We start from the raw sequence: 18665 nt of genomic DNA, 5'->3' as shown, positions 1-18665 counted from the left end.
TGAAGAAAATGAGCTTGATTTAGTAAAAAAACTTTTTTTGTTATGTATATCATTTATTTTTAAAGAAATATTACAAGAGTTACGGTACACAATGAAGGTCCGCCTTCAGAGACACTCGTTTAGCGTGTGTGATATCGGCGCTAAGCTGAACGGCATCGTCTTCATCATCACAGCACAAATGAAGTATGGCTGCACACGACAAATATATCCTGACGATTTAACCACAGCCATGGTTAAAACGTTTCCACGCCGACGGGACACTTTTAAACCATGAGAATTCATTGCAAAATCGTGACGATCGCGATATGTTTCGGAGTTTTCCTACTTTTGTACTTTTTCGGGGGGAATACTGCGGACGAGCCGCCGTTGAAAGAAGTTGCCAAAGAAAAACATTTCCTATCCTCGCGCGATATCGAGGACATTGCACGGATAAAAGAAGCGAAAGAAACCAACAAAGAGCCGCAAATACCGCCGAAACTAATCCGCAAGCCTGACCGCAAAGAGGCGAAGTTAAGAGGGGGAAATGTCATCGCAAAGGCTCGGTAAGATTCTTCAAGTGTATTTATGCTTAACTAGTTCAACGTGAGCAAACTGAGAAAATATGTAGTTTGTTTACGGTGTTTTATTCATGTCTGACTATAATTTATGTGTTGTTATTATTATACGTATACATATATTACAAATGATGCAAGCAGAGAAAATAATGCATGCAGTAAACGCACGATTTTCTTTATGCGCCCTACATCCAGCTATTTAACTCCTTGTTGATATATAAACACTGCATCAATTTGAATAAAATAAGCGTGTCTAATTTTAGTGCATGGTAAAATACACATGCACATTAAATATAATGTATGCAGTGAATCAGTGCACGTAATGAATGCACGATATTCTTGCCTTTAATTCATCAATCCAACTCCGCCACGTATTAACTAGGCATCAGTTTGATTCTCAAGAGCATTTTTGACCTCAGAGTAATACAATGCAGTCAAGCTGCATGCAAATCAATGCTTTAATAATAAATTCCAAATCACTGACTTTATTGCACAACCTGTCCAACAAGACGTGCCTGCCAAAATTCTGTTGTGACAATGCCATATTTGGCAAAATTGTTGTTTTCAATAAACTGAGTAACTGATTGTGCAATAGATTTTTTTAATGCAAGACAAAAAAAACATGCATGATAACATCTTGGCACCCACAAGCAAATTACATTAGATGTTTTTGATCAGAGATCAGTGTGTTTCGAGTTTCTTCACAGGCAATACTTCTGTGACCTCCTGCTTACATCTCAGCCACGATTATCTCTATTGCATTTTCATTATTGCTTTATTAGAAAGGTCACCTTGAATGCAATTGCCTCATTCCCAAAGGGTCGCATAAGCTTAAGCAACAAAGGTCGAAATCAATAATGTGTTGTTCTGAGTGAATGCACACAGTCCCTTGTGACTCTACAGATTGAGTAGTTTATTCATCAAGACGGTCCGCCTTTTTCTGGGACATTATTAAAAGGAGCTGTCGCTGTCCTTTAGGTGAACCAAATATGGGTTCATTTGTACCTGTTTTTTCCCTGCTTAGAGATCTGCTAAAACCAGGCAAAATCAGATTAGACCATCAAGCTGCTTTAAACAGGTTATTTTCAGCAAGATAAGCAGGTGAATATATAGATAGTTTGAGCTTTTTGTGCTGCTATTTTGATAGTACAAAATCAATAGGATAACATCGGCACAAGCTTAATATTCATTGCTTGCTCTCTATCAGCAGGGATGTTATCGCAAGTTTGACAGCTGCACGTAAACGGCACTAATTGTGGCTGTGAGATATCTCGACACTTTGACCCTTCTGGTGGGTTTCCAGCAGCGATCTGTCTTAATGTCCACACCCCGGTTACTGTTCATTGCTGATAAACCCACCATGCAATGGGCCTGTGGCAAATTAGTTAAACAAAGCCATTTCACAAACCGGAGGGATGAGAGGGTGTGATTTGGAAAATGGCTCTATGTATTTAATTTTTGGCTCCCTGTTTATCTCCCAAGAGGGGGGAGCGGTGAAACTTTGCACAACCTGTTGTTTTATTTAGAAGCGATGAACTCTTCCGCACAAGTTTGTCCTTTTTTAAGCGCATCCTACAGACGTGCTTCCTGCCTCACTGGTGAAAAACAGACAAACGTGTCTGGAATGATGCATCACATCACGTTCCTGGGGCCAGCGGGGTCTATTTTGTTGCTCTAACATACACAAAACGTTTGATCCCAATCTGTAAACTGCTTTCATCTGGTTTGTACAGATATTTTGAAGTTCCGTTTTTTTTAAAGGGGACTTATGATGCAGTTTCATGATTTTCTCTCTCTTTGGATTGGTAAAAGCTGTTTGTGCATATAGAAGATTAGTAAAGTCTCAAACCCAAAGAGATAAAAGTGAAGGCTCATCTATGCCTTTCTGAAACGCCTCATTTAAACACGCCCCACATATCTACGTCACTGTGTGGGAACACCACCCAAATATATACGCAAAGAAATACGTAACTTTTTTTCCCGCTGTAGTATTGTTGCTGCCGTCGCTATGTTGTAAAGAAGCTGTGCTTTGGGAGCTGGTATTATAAATATGGTAAGGGCCGTAACATTTCCACCACACGCTTGAGATATTTGGCCAATCACAACGAATTGGATAGCTAGCCAGTCAGCGCACATCACACTTTTCAGAACAATGAGTTTTTTAAAAATCAACCTGATTCAGAAAAGCGGGCATAGAGGAGCAACAATAATTGTACGGTATGTGGAAAATAATGTTTTTTGAACCCTAAACTAAACACGTTGCATTACACCAAATAATGTTTTTTTTTATAGCAACGGTATATGACTAGGGCTGTCACGGTTATGACCTTTGGCTGACGGTTAATTGTCTAATAAATTTAATGACTATGACAATTAATTTCAAAACATTGTTGTGATTATTTGAATTAAATATTTTGCAGGGTTTACCTGACAGTAAATATTAAAACACATAACACATGTATTTATTGTTATATGTCTTTATTTTTTTATGCAGGCACTGCAGCTCCCCCTTGTGTTTTTTAAAGAGATGTGCAATCATTGCGGTGATCTGAAATCATCATGATGAGGTCAAACTATCGCGATGAGCCAATTATTTAATCATGACAGCCCTATACAGTATATGACCTGTTTAAACAAACAAAAGTAGTGCAGTGGTGCACTTGCAGTGTAGGACAAAATTTTATTTTAATAGTTGGACTGCTGTTGTAGACAGATTAACGTGTAGTGTTGGGCTGAAATGACGTGTCAAATTTATTGATTAAGTTTGTCGATTTGCATGTGATGTGTCGATGAATCGTCTCTATCCCCAATGATCCACAATGTTTTTCAGTTTCTGGCCGGAAACACAAGCCTGTCAACAGTTTCAGGCTCAGGGGTGAACACTAAGTATTAGGCATTAGGGCTGCAACGATTAATCGCGTGTACCGTTAAAAATGCCTCTGAAATCGATTCAGAATTTGTGGGTTTTTGCATTTTTAGTTTTCGTCCAAGAATTTTCATTTCTGTGCAACACTGCTAAGTAGTATAGCTATAGTTAAACTAGATAAGTAACTGATTCATCATAAAATAAATCGATAAATTAATCCTGTCAAAAAAATAATCTTAAATTGCCGCCATATAAGATTTTTTTATGTAAGCAATCACTTTCTTGTATAACTGCACCTATTACTTTACCGACTTCATGACAGGAGGTGAAAAATTGTGACTTTGCGCAGTCAAGGTTAGTAAGTGATTTTATCAGACTCTCACAAGTCTCATGTTTGTGATTTTACTTTCAAAATTTGAAAGTCATGAGTTCGATTTCCAGCAAATGCATAAATAAATAAAAGGGTGGATTAAAGGGTGCATAAATGTAACACACATGACCAAACAACACCACTGCAGTCTTTGTAGCAGGAGCAATAAGTATCTCCCAACAGTCCAACAAATATTTCGCTGTCATTTGTAATGCAGCTGTAACTAAAGGCAGCTGACACATGGCAGTTGCATTATTATGAAGCAATAAACATGTCGTGAATGGAAGAATAAGAGCCTTTTCTTTGTCTCGCTCACTTTCTCCCCGTAGCCTCTCTTTCATATAGCTCTTGCAAACAGTTTCTGCACGTAAAGCAGAATATATTATTTCCGTTTTCTTCTGTGCTCGCCAATAAATCAACTTCTAGTTTGCAGTCTTTGAACTGTAGATGTGAAACTGTTCACTGCGGGCTTTGAAAGTGAAGTATGCTACGCAAAAAGCTGGGCAGACGTTCTGAAGAGGAAGAATGTGCTAAGAATTTGGCCGTAGCGTATGAAGTGCATAGCTTAAGGAAAAATGCTGGCTGAATTTAATACACACAGCCTTGAAGGCTGGCCTTGGACCATCCAGCATATTCAATTCTGATAATGAATCATTGGACATTTCACTGATGTCCTACCAGTTATATTTCTAAAGTCACTAGTCTACACAGATTAACAGCAGGGGTTTACAGAATATCATACAATTTTTAAATGAAATCTCTTGCTTGCATTCTAAAAATACAGTTTTTTTCAACCCAGTGTTAGGACAAAAATGGTTAAATTACACAGAAAATGTTTATGTGACAAAACAATGGGTTAAAATAACCTAACATTTTGGGTTAAAACAACCCAGCATAGGTGGGTTATAATAGCTGGGTTATTTTCAACCTAGTCTTAGGTCAAAATGGGTTCAATTAACCCAGAAAATGTTTATATTTGACCCAACCATGGGTAAAATAACCCCGTAATTTGTGTTGAAACAGCCATGCATAGGTGGGTTATTATAGCTGGGTTCTTTTTAACCCAGTGTTAGGTCAAAAAGGGTTTAATTAACCCAGAAAATGTTTAATTTTGACTAAACAATGGGTTAAAATAACCTAACATTTTGGGTTAAAACAACCCAGCATAGGTGGGTTATAATAGCTGGGTTCTTTTTAACCCAGTGTTAGGTCAAAAAGGGTTAAATTAACCCAGAAAATGTTTAATTTTGACTAATCAATGGGTTAAAATAACCTAGCATTTTGGGTTGAATAAACCCAGCATAGGAGGGTTATAGTAGCTGGGTTATTTTCAACCTAGTGTTAGATCAAAATAGGTTAAATTAACCCAGAACATTTTTATATTTGACCCAACAATGGGTAAAATAACCCAGCAATTTGGGTTGAAACAATCAAGCATAGGTGGGTTATTTTAGCTGGGTTCTTTTTAACCCAGTGTTATGTTAAAAAGGGTTAAATTACCCCAGAAAATGTTTATATTTGAACGAATGATGGGTTAAAATAGCCTAGCATTTTGGGTTAAAACAACCCAGGATAGATGGGTTATTTTCAACCGAGTGTTAAGTTAAATTGGGTTAAATTAACCCAGAAAATGTTTATATTTGACCAAATAATGGTTTGAAATAACCTAGCATTTTGGGTTGAATAAACCCAGCATAGGAGGGTTATAGTAGCTGGGTTATTTTCAACCTAGTGTTAGATCAAAATAGGTTAAATTAACCCAGAACATTTTTATATTTGACCCAACAATGGGTAAAATAACCCAGCAATTTGGGTTGAAACCACCAAACATAGGTGGTTTATTTTAGCTGGGTTCTTTTTAACCCAGTGTTATGTTAAAAAGTGTTAAATTAACCCAGAAAATGTTTATATTTGAACGAATGATGGGTTAAAATAGCCTAGCATTTTGGGTTAAAACAACCCAGGATAGATGGGTTATTTTCAACCTAGTGTTAGGTCAAAATGGGTTAAATTAACCCAGAAAATGTTTATATTTGACCAAATAATGGGTTGAAATAACCTAGCATTTTGGATTGAATAAACCCAGCATAGGAGGGTTATAGTAGCTAAGTTATTTTCAACCTAGTGTTAGATCAAAATAGGTTAAATTAACCCAGAACATTTTTATATTTGACCCAACAATGGGTAAAATATCCCAGCAATTTGGGTTGAAACCATCAAACAGGTGGTTTATTTTAGCTGGGTTCTTTTTAACCCAGTGTTATGTTAAAAAGGGTTAAATTAACCCAGAAAATTTTTATATTTGAACGAATGATGGGTTAAAATAGCCTAGCATTTTGGGTTAAAACAACCCAGGATAGATGGGTTATTTTCAACCTAGTGTTAAGTTAAATTGGGTTAAATTAACCCATAAAATGTTTATATTTGACCAAATAATGGGTTAAAATAACCTAACATTTTGGGTTGAAACAACCATGCATAGGTGGGTTATTATAGCTGGGTTATTTTCAAGTCAAAAAGGATTAAATTAACACACAAAATTAGTTAAATTACAACCCGGTTAGTCCCTTTTTGACCCAACAGTGGGTTGAAAAATAACCCTTCATTTTTTAGATTGTACTGTAAGTACTCAAATTGTGTATGCATGTAAATTTCTTTACAAAACTCATTTCCATTTTTAAAAATAGATGAGTTGGGTAGGATAGTAATAAAAAAAAAACAAGCGAAAGTGTTTTATTACTCCTGAAACTGTACAGTACAAATTGGTTGGATGAATGGCAAGATTTTACAGATCAGTAGTTTAGGCTAATGGTGTTTTATATTAAAGACACTAAAATATGTAATTTATTTAATTTTTGGTCACTGCATACTTTCCATACTTCCACATGTGTTGTGTATAAGTGTGTTGTGTTATTTTTTATTCTTGTAACCAGGGACCTTTCTTAACAAGTAGTACAATATTTATTTCAGCCTTCATCTGGGTTAAATTTTTCCAGATGTACCAACTCATACTACAAGAATTTTTATAAGCTTTCTGACATTTTATTTAGATTAATGAAAAGGGTACAGACTTAAGCAGGGGATTAATCATATTCTGATCCCTTCTTAAAGGTAAACATTTCTGAATCCTGGACAAATTATCAAAGTAATGAAAAAGATTTAATCTTGTTTAATATCGTTCAGTGCGGCCCATCCATGCACTTCCTGTCGCCTAATTGACTGTGGTGTAAACAAGGAAGGCTTTTCCACAGGAAACTTGCCTTCAAAATCACTCTTCAGACCTCTATTATTAGACATAAATGGCAAAAAATTGGACAGGTATGGGGATATTCCCAATTCTTTTTCTGTCTTCTGTCTGTTCTTTATTTCCCTCCTGTTTGATTTAAAATGGGAGTGTTTGTCCTTGGCTCAATAAAAGCTTTTTGATGTCTGTCTGAATGGCTTCATGCCTCCTTTGCAGTGTGATTTTGCTTCCTCTACTAAAGCCTAGGATAAATACAGGACTTTTTTCTCTAACTGAGCTTTGTGTTAGAGAGCTTTACATCCCTGGAGTGATGGGGACTCGAAGTGAATCACAAAGACAAACCAATAGCCATTATACAAGAAAATATGATATTTTAAAGAAAGCACTAGGTCATCCAGGTCATGATAAGCACAATTGTTACCCATGTACACACATCTGCTGATCTCTTCTGCTGTTGTCTTAGAGCAAATGGATTCTGGTGTAATATATTTGGAGTGTAAAAGTTCAATAAATCAATCATATAAGAGAGCATTGTCTCATGGTTTGACCCAACTGATGTGTGCCAGATGTTTTTGTTGTTGATGTCATGCTTTCAAAGGACTTCAAACAATTTTTTTAACCTCTAGGCAGAAAAGTGAGGTGGGGCGCCCCGGGTTGAAGGTCACCCGACCAGAGGATGTCATGCACCTGGCAGTGGTGGCATGTGGGAACCGTCTAGATGAAACGCTTACCATGGTCAAGTCGGCGCTGCTCTTCAGTATTAAGAAGATCAAATTTCACATATTTGCAGAAGAGGATCTGGCTGAACAGTTTCAAAAAGGGGTAAGAGTGGACACTAATATTTGTTTTGTCCTGCAGTTTTTATGGTGATAGTAATGTCAAAGTTTTACTTATTGAATTTGTATAGCCTTCCTACTTTTGTTTTTGACTTGCGTATTCTTATATATATTTGTGTGTTTTTTCTCAGACCTACCATAGTAGTTTACATGCTCAAAATTTTGACAATCCGACTTAAATTAATTTGATTGCAGGTTACGACTGTGCAGTTTACATGGACCCTTAACTTTGCAATTTGCTTAAAATCGTTGTTTACATGTACATTCTATATAATCCGAACCAAGCGTCTGCACAAACGCACAGTCAGGGTTGCCAGATTTGTGTATAAAACCAGTCCAAAGGACATTCAAAAAACTTTTCAGAGTCCAAATACCAATAACTGCCCACAACAAAAATCTGCTTTCTTAGACAATTTAAAAATATCCAAAATTTGAAGTCCGCAAAAAAGCAGAGGACTTGGCAACCCAGAGCATAGCATCTCTCGTCGAGTTCACGCTTTATCCCTGGATAAATGTACAAAGTCAAAGTTGAAGAAAGTTGAAGAAGTTTTCAGATATAGGGGATGAAAACACAATTTTCCGCCAGCGACAGGCACGTCACTATTTTATTGCTTTACATAATGTTATGAAAGGCATGAACGCTGCAGAATGTACAGCACATGACATGAGGTAAAATTTGAAAAAGATCAATTAGTTTTGGTAAACTATTCTCTGCAAGCATGTGAAAAAATAGGTAATTGAAATTTTGCTCCCCTTATGATGTCAGAAGGGGATAATACCGCCCCATAATCTGTGATATCCAACCATGGCACTGCCATTTCGTGAAGATAGAAAGAGAGAGAGAAAATATCATTGACAGCAAAATTGAGTTTCAATTTTCAACAAACCACCATCAACCGTGAACAGTGTTTGCATTTCATCAGCTCATTTGCATTTTAAAGGACACACCCAAAACGGCACATTTTTGCTCTTACCTACAAAATGCCAATTTTAACATGCTATAATAAATTATCTAAATGGTATTTTGTGCTAAAACTTCACATACGTACTCTGGGGACACCAAAGATTAATTTTACATCTTTAAAAAAATCTTGTGAAATCTTTAAATTATTTGTGTTGCCATTGCCTTACTTTAGCATTTTCTGTGACAAGGATCATGTGATATGTAAATATAAGACGTGAACGTAAGCACAATTCTTCTGCACATGTGCACAAGGTATTTTTGCATCCGATGAAGGAAATACTATGATACACGTGTTCTTCTCAAAGCGTCAACGCACATTTTTGCATTTTTCAAGACTATATTGAGGTAGATTGGAGCTGAATCAGTGGGGTTTCATGACCCTTTAAACCCCTAGGAACTACATGTATGGTTTGTAGCTTTGCCGTTTGATCTTTTCCTACAAACCTTGTTGCTTACAGTGTCTCACTACAGTAGGAAAGATATTGAAAAGCTAGATTGTTACATCCATTCCAACCTTTATGAGACATCTTTTGATCTTGGTTTTGTCCTTGGGCCAGCACTATGGAAATGAGAAGAAAGGCACTGTCATATTTGTTATTCATAAGATTCTCCTCAAGATAATTTAGCAGCTTCTTTCAGCAGTAGTTGTTTGGGTACCAGCTGGAAATGACAAATTTAATAATGACCCCAATTTAATCTGTCAGCCCAAGAATAACAATGTTGCTTTGGTTGGAAAAGCACATACCTTGTCCCAAACTGAGCCAGTGTATTCTTCCGGATGCTCAATCAAATATTTTAAGATTGAAAAATTAGATAAGTTCACATTGAGCCACTTTGTTTAGTTGATTTCTTCATGCTGTGTGTCTTTTAGCTGACACCTGTCAACGTTTAATAAATGTTTGGATGCTTATGTGTAATTTGCTGGTTAGCAAAGTGTGACGGTCTTGACGTTGACTGATTCATTCAATTTCCTCTCACAGTTCAGCCAGTGGCCTCGGACGGCATCCTCAAAGTTTCAGTACAGCATCTATCCAATCACGTTCTCTGTTGGGAATGCCGAAGAATGGAAGAAACTCTTTAAGCCATGTGCCGCCCAGCGGCTATTTCTTCCTGTAAGCCCCCATTGCAGTTTTTTTTTCATTTGTATGTGTCTGTAGCCACTAACCCAACTTTTCTTTCCTTGGATATCAGGTTATTTTAAAGGACGTAGACTCGCTGTTGTACGTGGACACGGATGTCCTCTTCCTTCGTCCTATGGATGACATCTGGAAGTTTCTGAAGGATTTCAACAGCACTCAACTGGCTGCCATGGCCCCTGAACATGAGATCCCCAAGATCGGCTGGTATAGTCGCTTTGCAAGACACCCCTTCTATGGAGTGACCGGGGTCAATTCGGGGGTCATGCTAATGAACCTTACAAGGATTCGTAGCACTTTGTTCAGGGTAAGTTTGGACGGGTGACATGCAATGCGATAAAACTGGATTGCTTCCATTATAGTCAAACAAGTTGTTGACAGATTTGTTGGGTGCACTGTAGGGATGCTCCGATCAGGATTTTTGCAGCCGATACCGATCACCGATTTGTAATCTTTGTGATCGGCCGATACCGATTCCGATACCGATTTTTTTTTTTTAAAGCTGATATGCAAGCTCTTTGATGACTAACTGTTACAATCTTTCTAAATAAAATAATACCACGGATGTTGCCTTTGTTATATTACTTGCAGTAATTAGGTATATTATTGTTTTAATAGAGACTCAAATAAATAAGCACAACAAATATTTATTCTGCAAAGAGAAATTTAATATGGCTTTAAAAAGGCTTATGTCTCCTAAAAGTACTGAAAATAAAACACTTCACAGACTTTACTGTATTAATTAAATATACACGCATTCGTATGCAGTATAAAAATTCTTTAGTCAAGAGCAGAGAGTGATTTTATTGAGAGATTCATTAGGTTACTGCAGCTTTAAGACGTGAGAGAGAGATCGCTCTGTTCACGTGCACTGATGACAGGCTTCTGTGTGTGTGGGCGGCGGCTGAACGCAGACAAGCAGCTGTGAGGAAAATAAAAGTTTAAACGCTCAAAACTTTAAGACGCATGCAAATAAAAAACTTTTGGCATGAGGATGCAATTGTCCGTGATAGATATGTGTTGTATACGCTGTTTGATGGGGATGTGAAGACGCCTCGTGCTGTTTACCGGAGCGCGTCCTCATACGCATATCTAAAAGCAAAGAGAGACATACAAATCAGACATACAGGTTGTAAAAATGCTTATGATGCTTTACAACCTGTTGCTCATGTGCAGCGTGCAGATTTGTATGTCTCTCTTTGCTTTTAGATATGCGTATGAGGACGCGCTCCGGTAAACAGCGCGAGGCGTCTTCACATCCCCATCAAACAGCGTATACAAAATCTATCACGGACAATTGCATCCTCATGCCAAAAGTTTCTTATTTGCATGCGTCTTAACGTTTTGAGCGTTTAAACTTTTATTTTCCTCACAGCTGCTTGACTGCGTTCAGCCACCGCCTACGTAAAAAATGTCTTTAATTGCAACCGCATTCAGGATCCTTTTGATGACAAAAGTAAACAGAAAGATCGGTTTATGAGATCGGCAGATTTAGCGAGCACCGATCGAGTCATTTAATGCCATTATCGGCCGATACCGATCGGCGGCCGATCGATCGGAGCATCCCTAGTGCACTGTATCCTATCCAAACATTACACAATACTTTAAGAAGCAAAACTCTCTTTTGAGTATTATATAAACAGTTTACGTGTCAGGACACATTTCCGTTGAACCGCTTAAGTGTGTTGTACCTGCTAACTCCACCCACTGGGAATCTGTTTGGTCCAAAATCCTCTGTAAAAAACTTTTTATAATGTATCATTGTTTGCTTTATTGTAATGGCTTTTTACTAGTTTTACTACAGATTCCCTCTAATTACTTTTTTCCGCTGCGGTTTATTTCTCTTGCCGTTTTGCTTTCAAATGTTTTGATTTTTTTATCGCATTTAAACCTTGTTAACCTCAGGCTGTTTTAAGCAGACAGAAATGAAAGCGTACAGATTGTCATCGCTGCGAGAGCGGTTGGCAGCAGTCAGATTAGCATATTGCTGTTACTTGGCTGAGAGCTATAATTTTTAACCCAAGCACATTTTTAAGATTGTCTGAGGCAAGAAATTGTTCCCTCTGAAAGAAAGCCCAATTTCCATATCAACAGCTGTCCTAAAAATTGGCTGCCAGGCTCAGTGTTGAGGAAAATAACCTGCCACTATTGATTTTACAGAACAGCATGATCGTCAGCGGTCTGTCATGGGAAAATCTGCTTCACCCTCTCTATCAGAAATACAAGAACCACATCACATGGGGAGATCAAGACCTCCTCAACATCATCTTCCATTACAATCCAGGTACATATGTGTTTGTTCGTAGATACAGTATGTGAGATTATTGTCACAAACTAAAAGCAATGTGTCACTGTTTTTTTCCAGACATGTACCATGGTAATACTATTCAATTTTTTTATTAATATATGTATACCAGTGTATTTTTTAAATATGTACTTGGGGTTGTGCTAAACTATATCTATATAGTCTGTGGGTTGCCCGACTTGTTCGTAGGGGCTTTTACCCAGGACATAGTATTTGTGTTAGGGAACAGCTGCACAAAGCTCAGAGGAATATAACAGAAGGTAGGGGTCTCTCTCAAGAGAAATGTTATTAAAAGTTGAACTATTTTTAAATGGACACATCTGTCACGAACACTCACATCACATCACTCAAAAGACAGCGCTGCAACAACCAAACACATGTCTATTTATCGTATATGACTATGTTGTACTAGTGGTTTAAAGGGGATGATGATGCTGAGTCCGCACTTGGGGGCCATATTTGCAAGTATTTTGCGACCGCTCTTTTAAAGACACTTTAAAGAAGCTTTAAAAAGTCATGAGTGTTAACCCAAGATCTTATTTAGGGAGTTTAACCAATCCATATTCAAACATCCTACTCCTAAGTGCTAAAACTTCCCTACGACATCTTAATAATGAGTAGCCAGTTGTTGGACAACTATTCAGTCTTTGAGACTCATCCTATATATATATATATATATATAAATCTGCGTTGTAAAAATTAATTTACCTATTTCTATTCTTTGTCGTCTCACATTAGTTTTTCCCCCTGATCCAGACACCAAACAATACAACACTAGTTTCATTGTGTTGTTCCTCGCAGGCTTAAATGTCATTTGAAAAGCTGTTATTTTTCTTCTGAAGTCCTGAGGCTTTATATCAAACCCACACACCTACAAACCAAACATTGCTTTTTCAACCGCTGAGCTAGAAGTGACACATTTTTGCCCTCTTCCCGAAAAAGACCTAGTTTGACATGGGAAAGTTTTTACAGCTTTGTCTTTTTCCCCTTCTTCCCTTTAAACACTCCTGTAGACCTAAACAGGTATGACAGATACTGACATTTCTAAATGTTGTAAATTAGCGAGACTTGGCAAGCACAGCGTTTGAGACTCAACTGTAATGGAACGCATCCAGTACACTCATACAACCGCATGCGCCAAACATAATAACGACAGTATGTCAGGTACGTGCACGCACAATTAAATTTACCTCCTCCCAAAAAAACAGACAGTTTCAGTATGGATGGCTACAGATATTTTTGGAAAAACGTGTATGGGCGAGTCGTCTAGTAAGTAAGGGGGTGTTCACACCAAAGTTTTTGAAAGTATCTGAAGCTGCCAGCTTTCTTTAGCTGAGTGCTTTGGTTTCAGTGATACTTCTGCTTTGTTTACCAATCGTTGTACTATGCGCCGGTTGGCTGTTGTGATGTTTATCCCGCCCCCCCCCTCCACTGTGATTGAACCGACATTGACGTGCTGAGCTTTTCACCCAAAGATTAATATTTTTCAACCCGGCACTCAATGCTGAGCGCGGAAACACCATCGAGCACCAGCTTTCACCGTGGAAAAACGCCAGTTGCTGGCTTTTTGAAAAAAATGCTGCACTTCCGTTGGAAACAACTGAAAACATATACCGGCCACCGGCGTAAAAGTATTGGTGTGCACGACCCCTAAATGAGATAAATGCATTATAATAGCCCCATTACCCTTATGTTATGTGCAGTTTCAGTTAACCATTGTTGTATTATTATGTGTCCACAGAGTGTCTTTACATATTTCCATGCCAGTGGAATTACAGACCGGACCACTGCATGTATGGAAGCAACTGCAAATCTGCAGAAGAAGAGGGTGTGTCCGTTCTTCACGGTAACCGTGGAGTTTATCATGATGACAAGCAGCCTGCATTCAGGGCGGTGTATGATGCTATAAATGAAGTGAGTTGCTCTCTTTTAATTGAACTTTTATTAAATTAAAGCAAGCACATCAGCTTAAAATGGGTGCCCAAGTTGGCACACCAAAGTTCCAAAAGTAGGGGAAAAATAGACTTATGAAAATGTACAGTTTCTGTAAGAGTCTATTATTAACTCTTTCCCCGCCATTGACAACTTATCTTGTCAATTAAGAGAAAACATTTGCATGAAAAACGTGTTCCTGATTAGTTTTTTTATGGTAATCTGTAATACGGCGTTTATCCTCTAAATGGCGCACTTACCCAATTTATTAAAAAAACCTAAAGACAAATCTTTTTTTTTTTGCAGCTTTTTGCTAAAAAAAATTATTTTAAAGAAAAATACCCATATTTAAGAGCATATAAGCAGAGGAAAAAAATATAGATGGGTGAAGCTTTTTTCCTGTTTTGTGTGTTTGTTTGTTTGTTTGTTTGTATGAAAGCAGAGGGTCTGTTCTTTGATTTGATATATTTGTATGTTTATATATTTATAGAAGAAAACTTTCCTGGAAGGCATTTTGTGAAACTTTTGTAAAAATCACAAAAAATGCTGGCAGGCAACTTTTAAAAAAAATTATTTCCGGGAAAGTTAAAATGTATTTTTAAAGTTTGTTGTGCTAGCATTAGCTAGCCGCATTACCACCTTGGGTGTGCATTATTTTTTAATAATTCAATGTTCGGTCTTCAATTATTCCGTGTGTGTGTGTTTAGGATGAAGTGTTTAGGAATGACAGATGTTTAATATGTAACTCCCACTTTTTAAAGAGGCCAAAAGTAATGGAACAGTTGACTTAAAAGCTATTTTATGGATGGGTATTGTCTATTTGTTAAATAATTTCCTCCCTCATAAATAAAAGATGTTAAAGTTGACTTGGGCATTTAGAAGCTGTGGCTCTGAATCCACATCATGTGGTTCAGGCAGATCTCCATGCAAGTGATAAAGACCATATTAAGGTTTCAAAAACGCAACAAATCCATCATTTAGACAGGAGGAATATTAGTTGATGCCAGATCAAAAATTTGGTACATTCTGAGAGGAAAAACGCAATAGTGAGCTCAGCAAAAAAATCCTGGATGGCTATATAAGATAACAAGATTCAAAGCACACATCAAAAGTGGTCAAAATTTGTTGGCAGAGAACAATATTAACGTTTTGGAATGGCCAAGCCAGAGTCCCAAATGATGGAAAGGAAGCCTTAAGGACCTGGAGATCTATGCAAAAGTGAACTGGTCCAAAATCCCATTGGAAATGTGCAAAAACCTTGTCACCAATTATAAAAAACATTTCACAGCTGTGATGAAAAGAAAAGGCTTCGCCATTAACTATCAAGAAAGAGTGTGAATAATTTTGGACATGGGACATTTTGTCAATAAAAAATAAAATAAAAAATATCTAATTTTTGATTAATATCTCTATCACAATGTCTTACAGTTTTTACCAAATTTATTGTGTCATTTCCAACCAAAAGATGCCTTTTTGTCAAAAAAATTCACCATAATAAAAATTTGGCCTGGGTATAAATTATTTTGAGCATGTGTGTGTATATGTATACATATTAGTTAATATTACATGTGGGGCAACATCTCTTTTTTATTATTTTATACATGTATATTCTTTTTAGCTCTATAAAAAAATCTAATTTGGTTGCCTTGCCATAGCTCTATGTACATCTGTGCTACAAAGCAAAATTGAGTATTGTGTTGCACATTGGAATAAACAGAGGCGCTGCATTGTGCATTCACAATACAGTCTCCTTGAAGATCTCCTTGAAGGCTTGTACCAGGAAACTCAAGAGGAAACCTTTTGTCTTGTAGAATCAAATGATCCCATCTGCTGTGCTGATCTTACTTAGATATGAAACATAGACCTATATAAAGCTTTTGCCCATATAAACCTCCACCACATGTATTCACCTGAACTCTATTTAATTCTATTGTTTTTTCTTTTCTTTTTCAGTATCCTTTTGACGAGAACCTGTTCCAGTCTTTGTTTTTTCCTCTTCAAACCAAGTTCTTAGATACAGTTAATACCCTTTGTGGAAGAATCCCACAGGTGTTCCTCAAACAGATAGAGAAGACCATGAGGGCCGCTTACGAGAAAAAGGTCGTCCGCCACGTTCTACCGCCGCATGAGTAATAAATCTTGAAGGCTCTTTCAGTATCAGAAGGAAAAATCTCTACTTGCTGCTTGGATCCGAGTGGATATTTAATGCAAAATGTGCAAGCTGCATGTGGTCCACCAGCCTCGGTCTAAGGGTCATGAGCCAGAGGAGTTTGGACTGGATTGCATTTTAATCTTTGGAGTACTGAGATCAAATTTGATATTGAGCTTCAGTTTGGCTCTTGAGAACGGGTATGTTTGGAATGACTCAGCAGACGGATGCAGCAAAAAAATGAATGCCAACAAGACTATTATATAAAAGTAACCAAGTGCATTAGTTTGGGTCACCAACCACCTGAATGTTTCATAAAATTATTTAAAGATTATAAATGAATAGTATGAACTTATTGCGCTCTTAATATGGGTTCAGAGCCATTGTTTGTTTTGTTTTTTAAACTGTCTTGTACCATTTTTCAACATCTGATTTATTATGTCCATAATTATTGGTGAACTCAAAGTGGCTACAACACTTTGTGCATAATGTTTAATATGAAAATAAGTGTAGCCATAAAAATGAATGTAGCATGCACAAAACAACCGAAGAGTACTAACATGCCAGCATTTAAGTAATAGTTTAATAAGCACACTCTTCATTTCAAAACTCAAAAGCTGATTCCATACAAATGAATAAAATAAAAATGTTTCTCTATTTTGGTACTACGAACCTATTATAAAGGACATGATGATAAAATTTTGGTAGATTGTCCCTTTGTCTTGACTTTTACGATGTCATTTTATTTTTGTGAGAGCACTCTGAAACTGGCCAGGTTGTGTTTGCTCATGTTTAATGGGGTCTTTAACACAGAACGGGAATTTTGTAATGAAAATTGAGTTCATCTGCCAAAGTGTGACAAAACTAATGCCATTATTTAAAGTAAGCAAGCTTCCACACTCCTGTGTAGATCTCCCCATGTGTCTGTTCATCATGACAGTATTATAAAAGGGCAAACAACACTTTTGTAAATATGTTGTTTACAGTTAAGTGCACTTTTGTTTTTATAAACATTGTATTGATGGGGAGAACATGAAATAATGAAAGATAAGTAAAAATTAGGTTTATTTACTTTAGCAAGACCAGTTTGCATATATCAAGATATTTTTAAATCTATTTCATGTAATCTTGGTTTTTAATTTGTTGACTGTGTTTCTTGTGTGTATGGGAGTGTGATGTCAGTGATTTAAAAGATGTTTCTGACGTGTTTGTCAGCACCATGTGCTCAATCTTTATATGTGTGACCGGTTTCCAGGATCCTGTCACTGGTCTGGGATCAGTGATGAGATTTGTTTTTTAAACTGGAGACTGTATTATATCTTGTGTTATTTCTGTGTAAGAAATGCACCAGCGATTTGCATTGAATCAAATATGCTTTTCTGTCTTTCTGAATGTCTTGTATTATTGTCCTTTTATACAAAAGCGTGTATGTCAGAAATGTAATAAATGAGAATGCATTTAAATTAATATTGTTTTAATTTTTTTGTTTACGGCCTTTCTGAAATGGACTTAATTCGTAAAGCTGCGATTAAAAGGGACATTTCACAAGACATTTTTAAGATATAAAATAAATCTTTAGTGTCCCCACAGTACATGTGAAGTTATTGCTCAAAATACTATACAGATAATTTATTATAACGTGTTAAAATTAGCATTTTGTAGGTGTGAGCTAAAATGTGCTGTTTTTGAGTGTGTCCTTTTAAATGCAAGTGAGTTGATCTCTGCACTAAATGGTAGTTCGTGGTTGGATGGTGCAGATTAAGGGGTGGTATTTACATATCGTTACCGGCCGATAACTGCTTATTTTTAATATTATCGGTTATCGGTCTGATAGCAAAATTAGGCCGATAAATGAAAGCCAATAAATGATGGATTATTTCGGTTTGTTGAACCACTTCACTTGCTCATTGCTGGCCATGTGGAGTTTTGATTGGTGCTTTCTGTGACATAGCACGAAGATGACACGTGTTGCGGGCTCAAGAAGAGTATGCTAGTCTAGCGCAAAGACAAGATGTCCGCGGTCTGGGAGTTTTTCATTGTGAAATTAATATGAATATTTATCGGCCTATAGGCCTATATATATATATATATATATATATATATATATATATATATATATATATATATATATATATATATCGGTTATCGGCCCCCAAATATAAAGAGTTATCGGTATCGGCCAAAATTTCCATATCGGTGCATCCCTACTGGTATTATCCCCTTCTGACATCTCAAGGGGAGCCATTTTTTCACATGCTTGCAGAGAATGGTTTACAAAAATGAAGTTACTATGTTCCTTTTTACATTTT

The 18665-nt window shown here is 36.9% G+C and overlaps 1 protein-coding gene across 1 annotated transcript; it reads left to right on the top strand.

Annotated features, from left to right (window-relative positions):
- The first annotated feature begins 125 nt into the window (after positions 1-125).
- Positions 126-17823, top strand: gxylt2 (glucoside xylosyltransferase 2). The gene is made up of 7 exons (XM_065279790.2): positions 126-542; positions 7661-7856; positions 9815-9946; positions 10026-10277; positions 12131-12254; positions 14017-14189; positions 16161-17823. The coding sequence occupies exons 1-7, from the start codon at positions 271-273 to the stop codon at positions 16338-16340; spliced, it is 1329 nt and encodes a 442-aa protein (XP_065135862.2). The 5' UTR covers positions 126-270; the 3' UTR covers positions 16341-17823.
- The last annotated feature ends 842 nt before the right edge of the window (positions 17824-18665 follow it).

Source organism: Paramisgurnus dabryanus, chromosome 7, assembly GCF_030506205.2.
Source record: "Paramisgurnus dabryanus chromosome 7, PD_genome_1.1, whole genome shotgun sequence".
NCBI lineage: Eukaryota > Metazoa > Chordata > Actinopteri > Cypriniformes > Cobitidae > Paramisgurnus > Paramisgurnus dabryanus.
The sequence above is the reverse complement of the archived record's forward strand: the minus strand, read 5'-3'. Positions and strand labels throughout refer to the sequence as shown.